Source organism: Colossoma macropomum, unplaced genomic scaffold (assembly GCF_904425465.1).
Source record: "Colossoma macropomum unplaced genomic scaffold, Colossoma_macropomum, whole genome shotgun sequence".
Taxonomy (NCBI): domain Eukaryota; kingdom Metazoa; phylum Chordata; class Actinopteri; order Characiformes; family Serrasalmidae; genus Colossoma; species Colossoma macropomum.
Genome location: NW_023494790.1, coordinates 28645972 through 28658068, shown reverse-complemented (window position 1 = coordinate 28658068; position 12097 = coordinate 28645972). Strand labels below are relative to the sequence as shown.

Genomic DNA, 12097 nt, shown 5'->3' with positions numbered 1-12097 from the left:
CGTCCCTTTATTCTCATTCCCTTACATATTCAGTATGATTAGGTAATTCAAATACAATAAAAATCACATCTTGCTTGGTGAAACAATGGATTAAGTCAGCTACGAGACCGGAGAGTGATCCAAAAGTAATGCAAAAATGAATCAGCGTGTGATTGCACTTTCCATGCAGTGTGCCCAACAGTTAAGAAGCAAGTGAGTTTGTGAGATGTATTGCAGCTACCTGCAGGCGGGGGTTAATAGTGAAGCTGCCAGCAGTGGGATTCATGCAGGACACGTACTGCACATTGTGGATCTCCTTCAGCTGCAGCTTACTCCTATCGTACCTGAGAAGACATAATGCACCATCACACACATATACACACACATACACGTTCTGCATGCATAGCCTGTCTTTGCCCAAATCCACTGCAGTTCAAAAAAGATATACTGACCTCAGCTATTTCTCTCCATCTTCAATCTAACTCACCTTAGACATTCTGCAAAACTGAAACTATGCACTCTGCCTGTTTAATAACAAACCATCTGCAGCTGCACACAAAATGTGCCGCATTTATCACAATTTACTCAGTTTGATGCAATTTACTCCTCAAATACTATGTGCAGTAAATACCGCAGTCAGAATAACAGCCTAATTGCACACATCACAGCAATTACCTGCTAACAGACACCCACGTGGACGTGTCTCAGGAGGAAAGATATTCTTAACTGGACTCAATCAAATGTTTTTGTTTTTTTGTTGTTTTTCTTTTTTTTTTGAATGCCTGTGATTTCACTTCACCATTATAACGTCCGGCTGTTTGATTTAAAAAATCCTGATTCCAATTCCAAGCAATGGAGTACATTACACACCATAATGTTTCTCAATTTTTGATCTTATCCTCCTTTTATTTTATTTATCTTCTTTTGATTTTATTAACTTTAACATTTTCATTATGCGGGCGGCACGGTGGCGCGGTGGGTAGCGCTGTCGCCTCACAGCAAGAATGGCCTGGGTTCGATTCCCGGCTGGGTGACCAGGGTCGTTTCTGTGTGGAGTTTGCATGTTCTCCCCATGTCTGCGTGGGTTTTCTCCGGGTACTCCGGTTTCCTCCCACAGTCCAAAAACATGCAGTCAGGTCAATTGGACGTGCTAAATTGCCCCTAGGTATGAGTGAGTGTGTGGATGTATATGTCTGTTTGTCTGCCCTGCGATGGACTGGCGACCTGTCCAGGGTGTATCCTGCCTTCTGCCCGATGACAGCTGGGATAGGCTCCAGCACCCCACCGCGACCCAGAAGGATAAGCGGTTTAGATGGTGGATGGATGGATGGATTTTCGTTATGCTTTAATTATTGTTTTATATTTTCTACTGATTTTTATGCATTTTTATTATTAATGTTTCATTTTTTATATACTTACCTGATTTGAGTCATTTTTATTTTTAAATTTACTTTTATTATTTGATATGTTCTTACATATTATCAATCCCTTTTTCCTGTATCAACTCAGCAACACTGTAAATGAAGGTCATCCTCTATGTTCTCCGAGGTTAAATGAAGGTTGATTAATTTGTTTGAATTCTAAATTCCACAAATCAAGAGATCAAGCACAAATTATTCCACAATTCCACAACTCGATTAAACAAATCAAGTGGTAAAGGCTTGTTTACACATGCACTTCTATGTGGTAAATTAACGGTAATTAAATGGAAAAAGGTTAAGTGTGAACACAAGCCAGATTGGAAATGCAGGTAAGACGATCCTGGGTTTTACTTGCACAACACCAGAAGCAGGTGATTTGGGTACCTTGAAAAAGTAGTGATGGCTGAATACTGAATTCATTGTCCTGAATGTATTCAGTAAAGCATTCCTTTAAAGTACATAAACAGAAATGCATTCAGTTTACATTTAGAATATTTGATAAGGCACACAGAATAAACACTGCTGCTGTCATATTAAGCAGTCATTAATACAGCCTTTACAAAATGTAACTTGGACTGAATACAGATCCTTAATTTCCATATTCTGAATACATTTTCTTAATACTTGTATTCCATTATACCTCATGCCTGACCTGAGGTTTGCCTCCAACTGCCTAGGAAAAAAATCCTGGGGAGGTTAGTTTTACATTCTGAATCTGATTTACCCACCTCTGCACAAGAACAGTTTTCAGGAGTGCTCATATGAACAGACAGTAATACAAAATGTCAAAGACATTTGTAGGTGCAAAGAACCTTCTAAAAGTTTAAATAACCTTCAGATAATATAAAGGCTATACCAATTTTAAGGGTTCCTCCTGGAAGCATTACATTATATGTACTCACACATTTACTCATTTACTCTAAAAGAACCATCAACTGAAATGTTCTTTAGGGTACCAAAAGTAGCACTTCTATGGCACTGTGGCACTTTTGGCATTTACATTTTTTAGAAGTGTACATTACTGGGAAAACACTGATGACTTACAGCCAGCAAAATCAGAATGTATCTGCAGCGCTTTTGTTTTTAAAGTGTTGAGTTCTCAGGTTTTGTGAGCGAAACACATCACTGTAGTGTATTTTGTACATGATTCTAGTGGCACAGCACTTAAGAGAAGCAGCATAACGTGCCCCTTGAGCGATGCAGTATGACCAGCAATGCAAACCGTTTGTAAGTTTGTAAGGCTTTTGTTTTCAACCACATGGGGTTAATATTTTTCCACTTTGTCCAAACTAAAATACAGCGAATCTCTTGATGTAGGTGTTGTTAAAGAATGGATTTTTCAGAAATGCTGACTAAACAGTGACAGCAGAATATCTCATAAATGCACACAGGTGTGGGATAATTTGAACGTCGCTGTGTGGAGTCCAAAGTGCCTGCAATCAGAGAATCCACTCTTTTTGGGATCCACTTTCAGCCCTACTAAGGTTATTAGATACAGCAGAATCTACTTTCATGCAGTTCAGCACCCATTAATGTTTAATAGAGCTGCACAATATATTACTGGTTATTCATCACAATAAGTTCCTTTGCAATACTAACATATCTGAAGACTCACAACGTGGTTTACTGTGAGCATCCTGACCAATCCCAGTTCCCAGATGAATGTTTTCGTAGGTGTTTCACGGAATCAATGAATTAGTTTAATCAAAATAATGCAGGGGGATCTAGGTAAGAGAACGGCACCCATACTCTATTAATATTAATAGTGTGGGTATAGAAATTCACGTTTTGAATACCAATGGTTGTAGTCCATGTGCTGGCGGATGAGCGTGTGTGGCTGCACCGTGCCGTAGGCGTCCACTTCTGGCATGTTCATGTCATCAATGAAGTAGATGAGCCTCTTGCTCCCCGGGGGGCCGTAGTTCCTTCCTGCTTTCTTCTCTAAAGGCTTCTCCAAAACACCTAGCGCAACCACAGTGAAACAAGACAATTAATCAGGCTTTGTTGTTGCTCTAAAACCCACTACATGCATTTGTTCTTTGTCAGTAGATGTTTTGTGCTCCTGCATATGCAAACATAACCATGCAAACACAGTTAATGAACTGGCAGTCTGCTGTCTCATAAATATAAGATTGCTGTGCCAGGAGAGTACAAAATATTTATGAAACGATTACCGCAGAAAAATAAATATATAAATAAATAAAGTAATAAAAGCGCAGCATTTTTTCTGAATGAGACGCTTTTCATTTATTATATGTATGCAGTTGCACAGCTATTGCTACAACTTTTCCTATTCTTCACCTGGTTGCTATTTTTTGAGGAGTAAAATGTGGTTTGTGATCTGTGGTGTGGATGAACGACGCAGAGCGCAGAGGAAGCAGCGGCGACACATGGCTGCACATGCCGCAGAGTGATGAATATCAAACTCAACAGATTGAAAAGGCAGGGGAGGACAACAGCACAAAAGAGCAGCTGACGCCCAGAGAAAACGCCACCCCATCCCGGAAAAATAAATAAATAAATAAACCTTTAAATTGAATTAAATTTACCTTTTCCGGAATCATTTAATTTTGATAAAATAGATGGAAAAAAGTCGTTTCTTATACAGGACTGTGCACGTATACATACCTTGTAGCATGGCGGATGTGGTGTAGTAGTTGAAGGGGACGTTTTTGATGCTGTATTTGTCAGGGTCCAGAGAGGCCAGTTTGCCCCCCACCAGCACAGATTTGCCCGTGCCAGCGTTTCCCACCAGCATGACGGGCCGTCTCCTCTCCAGCAGACGCTCCATGAAGTAGCTCACCCGAATAGTCTCTGTGGTGTGAACCAGACACGCCTACAGAGCAAAAAAATGCTACTTCAGCCATGATAGAATGCATGATGTAATCAGGCATTTCAAAGATATGGATAGTTGAACTGTATAAACTAGCCACTGTCATACTGGTCAAAAAAGGCAGCAGGTGAATTATTCCTTAGATGCTGCAGTTATTGCTGATGATCAGAAAAATATGTTGTAATTTTATACTGATTATGTCTCAGTCATAGAAAAACAAGCAGAGAAACACTGTTGATTCAACTAAACAAACTGCAGCATGTAACTAGCCATTTATTTATTTATTTAGGAAATGCAAAGCGCATCTTGATATACAGCACAGAGGGCAAAGTTAGCCAGTTACATTGCAAGATTCATCTAGCCGATCAGATTGTAAGGTTTGACAAAACATTTCAGATTGTATGGTTTGACTAACTAATTAGATTGCAAGACTCAATTAGCCAGTCAGATTGCAAGATTCACTTAGCCACATGCTAGAGGGCGCTCTTGAGCGAGTCCAAAATAAACAGGTTCCTATGGAGCGTTTGAGTAAAGTCACAGTTTGTAAGTACATCATTGCATCACGCACATTCATGATGTCAATGAAAGCATCCTACTGCCCAAAACCTTTTTTTGCTGTATAAAATGGAAAGAGACTGGTAAGAGTTATTTGAATTTTTGGTGGAACATATCACAAAATGAAAGAACATGCCCAGATAAATGACTACAAACATGTCCTCATCTGTTTGTCCTATTCACCCTCACTCACTGTGGACTCACTGGCGCCCTCTAGCATTTTGCAGTCAGTTTTTTTGGTGTAATGGGTGTACTGGAAATGACCAGGCACCTCATGATCTAGCTCTTGTGTAGCATTCAATTAGCCAATCACAGTACAGCACTGAACTAGCCAGTCAGATTGCAACATTCATCTAGGTAGAGTGTAGGAATCAACTAGCCAATCAGACTGCAACATACAACTAGTCAATCTCAGTGCAGCATTCAACTTAGCCATTCAGAGCACAGTATTCAACATGTCAGATTTCAAGACCCAACAACCAATCACAGCCCAGAATCCAAAATGTGGATTTGCATTTTTGTAAGCAGAAAATCAGATATTTTATTATTTTATTACATTCTGAATTTGATAACAGCTACTGTGTTTGTATGGTCTTAATTTGTGGAAATAAAAACTACTGTTGTTTTTTAAAATCAAGTTGAAAGTCCAGACTCAAACTGTTCAATACACTATGTAAATTGAATGTGAATGTAAATAATTACATAACCATTATGTAATTATGTAAAATATCTTTATGTTATGTGGATAAACAACAATAATAACTCTCAGTTTCTGAGGGTGAAATAAATAGACCAACCTGGAGAGGTATGTCTGGATCCATTTCAAATTTGGGCACCATCTTAGACCATGGTTCAAACTTTTTAGTCTCTGGGTCGATGTAGTAGTCAAACACAGTACCTTGAGAGGGGAACTTGATGGTTTTGAACTCGGTCACCCACCACTTACTGAACTCCACTCTGTAATCCACCAGCTGCGGAAAAAACAAATCTGAATGCCGTGTTTGGAGTTTTATGCTACTAAATGATATATGCATGATAAGCTTCAAAAAGCACAGAACACAGTTTAGCTGCCAGTGAAAGAACAAATTAGGGAAATTAAATACCATCTGTGGTATTGTCTTCAGCAGTGGTTAAATGTTCTGTGCTAGTGTTTGAATAGAATGCAAATACAGATGCCAGTACCTGATCTTGGAACAGGCCCCCTCCAAAGGCCCAGATGGCAGCAAAGACAAAATAGAGCTCATAGAGTTCTTTATGGCAGTCTGGTGGCGTGTGCTCTGGGGTCAGCAGACACTCCAGGAGGTGGCACAGCATCTGGACCATACTCTGCTCTGGGATTGGGATGATCTTCTTGAATCTGGGGAAGAACACAGCCAGCTGTGTCAGTATGACCGCTGAGAATTTGTTGCCACAGCTGGATTTATCAACAGGAAATAGCAGGTGAAACTGTCCTCTAACTGCACAGTATGGATAGGATTGGAAAGCAAAGTGAAGCTTTATCTGACAGTAAGATCTTCTGCCGTTACCTTGATCTCAGAGTATCCAGACATGCTGGGAGGTACTTGTCAAACAAGATGGTCAGATTGGCTTTCTCCGACTGAATCTCTCTCCTGTCAATCCAGCTTGACACTGGTGGGTTCCAGCCTAAATCCGCTGGGTTGATGTATAAAATACCTGTTTATGGAAAACAACTGTAGGTTATATGTTCAAAAGGCACAAGCGAACTATAATAAACTACACAATGAAACAGCGCAAGCTCTCAGTTGCACAGCCATTCGGTCATCAACACTACAAGGTCTGCGAATTTTTGGGGCTCCATTTACATATTCATTACACTTTTAACATACACATTACACTTTTTAAAAAAGCAAAAATGTTCTATATATTACCAAAAAAAGGTTCTATGACTTGTAATACTAGTAGAACATTTTTTGGTGCTATATAGAACCATTTTCAATGAGGTTATTTAACCCTACCAACCCAGCAGATTCTCCAGCAATCCATTCTAAAACTTTGGTGATGGCCACTTAAACTCATTTAAATCTGCCATCAGAGGAGTTAGAGTGCGTGCAGGTTCACGCTGGCCACGGTGAAACGCATTAGCGTATAGAATCAGAGCTTTCTCTTACACATTCAAATCGTTCTCAGCTCTACATATAACCATAGTCTTTACTAAAAAACCCTTTTTGCTGATACATGTATAAAATGACTCTAATATGATGCTAATACTCTACAGCTGACAACTAATTTGATAAACATCTTTGAAAAAGAAGAAAGCTGTACATGATTCCTTTAATGATTGATTAATAATTGAGAACAATGCACAGCACTGAGAACAAAGTAACAGTACAATTATTATGCAGAATGCCTTGCAAAAACTGCTGAGCAAACAGTTATTCATAGCAATTTGATGGCAAGAAATGACTATAAATTGTTAATTACAGTTCATTATTTACTCAAATTTTCATTTTTTTCTTATTTCTTTTTTTAATCCACACTTCTCAATACTGTTGTTGTACTTATTTTAATATGTGAAGAGCCAAAGCTGTAAATCTGTAGATTTTTTTTTCTAAAATCATCATTCTAAACAAGAAAATAAATGCATAGGAACATACAACCCCATTTCCAAAAAAGTTGGGACACTGTGCAAAAACACAGAACATAATAATGTAGAAATCATTTAAACCCTATTTTTTAAATTAAAAATAGCATAAAGACATCATATCAAATGTTGAAACTGAGAAATTCTATTGTTTTTTTGAAAATTATATGTCCATTTTTAATTTGACCGCTCTTTATAAGGCTGCATGGCAAACGCCAGCATCTGTGATGGTATGGGGTGCATTAGTGCACACGGCATGGGTGACTTGCACATCTGTGAAGGCACCATTAATGCTGAATGATATATACAGGTTTTGGAGCAACATATGCTGCCATCCAGACGACGTCTTTTTCAGCAACACAATGCCAAACCACATTCTGCATGTATTACAACAGCATGGCTCTGTAGTAAAATAGTAAAAGAAAGAGTCTGGGTGCTAAAGTGAACTGCCTGCAGTCCAGACCTGTCACCACTGAAAACATCTGGCACATTATGAAATGAAAAATTCGACAAAGGAGACCCTGAACTGGTGAGCAGCTAAAATCATATATGAAGCAGAAATGGGAAAACATTTCACTTTCTAAACTACAGCAGTGTCTCCTCAGTTCCCAAACACTTGCAGAGTGTTGTTAAAAGAAAAGATGATGCAACACAGTGGTAATGTGGCTTTAGTCAATGAAATATAGGGTTTAAATGATTTGCACATGATTGTATTCTGTTTTTATTTCCGTTTTGCACAGCGTCCCAACTTTCATCTAAAACATTAAAATATAAATTAGAACAAACAGAACACTAGAGCCTAACATGTTGGCAGCTGCCCTAAGATGCGCCACCAAGAGGGTTCACCACCTAAAGGCCTTTGTTATTCTGATAAAAAAAATATATAATAAAACCTTAGTGATCTAAATTCAGTTCTGAATATTTGAATACACTCACTCAGAAACTGTCACAGAGCATTTAACAATACAGGCAGCAAGGGGCTTCTTTTTTACAGTGACAGAAAACACAGTTTGCACACATAAAGCTCCTGTTCCACATACTGATTCCACATTTAACTGCCCAAAAATATAATATGTGGACATCCACATATTCTAAATCCTCCAGCAGCAGATTTTAATGAGTGTATCAGTGACGTCAGATAAGAAGGGAATGAGAGGTTTTTGTTGTACAAGTGAGTGAGAAAGATTTTTTGGCTGACCGGCTCTGGAGACAGTAGCAGGAGTAGCAGTGCGGAGGTGGCTAATCTCAAACACCAGCCTCATCGTAGGGTTCAGAGGAATCCTCTCATTACTGGCCAGAGTCAGCACCTACAGTGTTCCACACCAACGCACAAACATGTACAATCAGTATACTGTCCAACAGAAAAAAAATAAACACACACAGAACACAGCATCTAGACGGTTATAACTAGCTGGCTAATTACCGGTCATTTACATGATTGTGTAAGCTAATTTTGCTGGCAATATGATTCAAGCCCTGCAGTTTAAATGCACTTCACTGAACCCGAAATGTGAAGACTAAGAGCTGTACCTTGTTATCGTCCATTACTGTGTTCAAAGACTCAATCCACATCGGATCAATATCGCCATCCAGCACAATCCACTTGGGCCCCGCATGGCTGATGTTGGCCAACTCACGCATGATATTAGAAAACAGGCCTGAAATGAAATCCTATTCTCAGTGTCATGCTGCAAAACAGTGGGCAACTGGAGAGCAGAACAAGCATTTAAAAGGGCCATATTTTACTTTTTTCTATCTTTTTTTTTAATTTCATATGAAGTTAGCCTCCCTGTACTGTCCCTTGTTCAAAGAGCAGTCCAGGGAGAAATGAAAAACAAATAAAGTTCTAAGAATTTCTTGAAATCTTCAGGGATGGTGGAAAAACTTCAGCCACTCTTTTCAAATGTCGGGGTCTTTCGGAAAGTCACAGAGATATTTGCTTCAGCCAGGAACAACACAACGTTGAACTGTTTTCCCCATCTTCCACTCAAATAACTGCTGCAGTTACTAGTCGGCTCTACCTAATAAGCAACATAAGTAGCTGCTAAGGGCATGTGACTGCCAGGCAGCCCCCTACAACTTCTGACTTAAAATTGTACGATTTTGTTGTCTAAGGTGTGCAAGTGAGGGGGGGGAAAAAGCAAATTTTAATTATGTCACAAAAAAATGGAAAATAAGATAAAGGTATGGTTTGTTTTATGTGGTATTAAGGTTATGCCATTTGCTTCGGCTTGTAGTTGGACAAGAAAATGTAGTGGAACTGGGGTCTGTCTAACGAAGCAGGCTTAACTTGCACAGGCTTTCTGATAAACACAGCGGCAGTTAACTTGTCTAACAACAGCAGTTAACAACTTTCTCTGATAATCCAGGCTTAGATACTCAGGCTGTACTTAATCTTCATGCATGTGCACATGAAAGCATGACATTTCATGACGTAAAACATGAAGAGAAGATACCAAATATAGAAAAAGGAATCATGCTAAATATGTAGAAAGTAAAGCTTTTCTATCGGTAGAAAAGCAACACTGTCACCCCTGCCATCAGGGTTAGATCAAACTAATCTTAAAATTAGCTGGGTAGGTAAGAAGTACTGCGTCATGAGACAGACCCCTGGATCCAAAACGCTGAGACGGTGATCCGTAATTTAACCCCAAGTGAGCATCCAATCATCAGCAACACACAAATGGTCTACATTCATATAGTTTAGACAGCTTGTGGTAGTCCTGTCCAGGGATCCTGTTTAGGGCCCTAAAAGGGACGTGTAATGTCATATGTAGATGTGTTCATGGCTGTGACATCATAACCATGTTGAATTCAATACTGGCTTTTCTTTGAAGCTTAGTTTCCTAATATGGACTTCAACAGTGTTTACATACTACATCAATTTGTTTAAAATACAAAAACACAATTTAATTCAGGTTCAAACAGGCAGAGAAATACAGAGTCAAGTCCTCACCATCTTTCCACTCTCGTGTGGCTGGGTTAATGATGCCGAACAGCTCGTCGTTGGTGACAGCTTTGGGGTTGAGGTCCGCCCACACTGGCCTGCGCTTCATGTTCTGATAGGTCTTGTTGAGGGACTTCAGCACCTGAGACTTTCCTGTGCCGGCATTGCCCACCACAAACACGGAGTGGCGCACAGCCAACAGCTCCTCCAGCTGCACCACCTGAGGAGAGAGAAATTAGGTAATGCAGCATTGCCACAAACAGCTTCACTGAGCTTTGTTCCTAAGCTTACAAATCCTTCACAACCTGGCAACCACTGATTTCATATTTTGAGGGTTTGAAGACTAAAATGCCTAAGCTGCAAAAGGCTTATTTTTATTTTCATTTTCTGTGTTTAAAAGAATTTTAATTAAACAAATAAATGGTTCTAAACTCTGATTGTCTGAGCTCCACTCAAAATCATTTGTAAATATTCGATATATTCCACGCACACATCCACTGGATTCTGTATTAATGTAACAAGTTATTAAACCCAATTGTTTTGTTCACGGAATAATGGAACAATAAATAGGGATGAGAATCTCTAGGCACATCATAATATAATTCTGATTCAGGGTGCAAAGATGTGATTATAAGAGAATTTTCACAAAATCGATTTGCATGTTAATAGCGCCCCCACTGGAGAAACTTCAGACTGCCACATGTGCTCATGTTTTACATATTTAAAAAACAGTGTTTTCATTCCTTCTGGAATATGCCTGTGGGAAACCCTGAAGTGTTTCATATACTTACACCATACTTTCATATATCTTGCACACCAAACACGATTTTTCAGAGAGCAAAAATACAACATTATTTTATTAAGACTTGATGTTCAATTATTGTGAACTTTCTCCAGTTGCATGAACTCTCTGACCAACCACAGTCGTCTATGTCTGACAACCAAGACAACAGATGTCTTCAGAAGGAACAGAATCTTTAAAAGCAGCTCAAACAGGACTGGACTATAAACACTGAACTATATGTGGAAGCACTCAAAGTTTCAGCTTCTGAATGAAGTGATGAGGCTCTTTCTGCTCTTTTCACTTCAACAAAATGGACAGCAGTCCAGTGTCACCGTTTGAATGATCTGTGAGAAACAGAACAGAATCGCACTTGAAGACCCGCCCTTTTGGTTTGTACTTTGTCTCGTGTGGAATGACATCTCCACAATCTTTTGAATAACCTGGCAAAATAAAAAAACACACTGTGTCTGCTGTGTATAGTTTTGGTGTGAAAAACCATGTCAGAATATTCTTTCTTTTCATGTTGTTTATTTGTGTCCCGCTCACTGTGTTACGGCCTTTATCCTACAAAATTTCCACTGATGGTGATCCTTCAGTAAATTAAGTAAATTAAAACTTAAAGACTAACTCTGAATATCACTCAGCATCTCCTATGTTGTTGTTAACCAAACCATGTTCCTAAGTAGGGTATGTTTACCATGGTTTCGGGCCTTGTACTTCATAAACATGAAATGTGTGACCAAATTTCCATTCAAAGGGTCTGTATGTGGATACACACATTCTTTACTTTACAATTACACATGCTTAAAACATATCTGTTTCATAGTACTTACTGGATAATGTTTATTAAGATTAATAACTGAATAACAGGCCCAGGTTTCAGGGAATTAGATAGTTTATTGTGTACTTATTCCTTGCTTCAGTAGGATAGTATAGTAAGATGATAAGTAGAAAGCAGAAGACTGTTTTGTTTAGT

General features: G+C 39.0%; 1 protein-coding gene across 1 annotated transcript in view; it reads right to left on the bottom strand.

Moving 5' to 3' along the window:
- Nucleotides 1–12097, bottom strand: part of dnah9 (dynein, axonemal, heavy chain 9) — a 156656-nt gene that overhangs the window by 88233 nt on the left and 56326 nt on the right. Inside the window, exons 33-41 of the mRNA XM_036572951.1 lie at nt 10347–10557; nt 8921–9048; nt 8589–8697; nt 6315–6462; nt 5971–6145; nt 5586–5759; nt 4029–4236; nt 3197–3362; nt 221–323 (exon numbers count right to left, since the gene is read on the bottom strand). Of these exons, the coding sequence (XP_036428844.1) occupies nt 221–323; nt 3197–3362; nt 4029–4236; nt 5586–5759; nt 5971–6145; nt 6315–6462; nt 8589–8697; nt 8921–9048; nt 10347–10557 (1422 nt within the window). The remainder of the gene's footprint in view (nt 1–220; nt 324–3196; nt 3363–4028; nt 4237–5585; nt 5760–5970; nt 6146–6314; nt 6463–8588; nt 8698–8920; nt 9049–10346; nt 10558–12097) is intronic.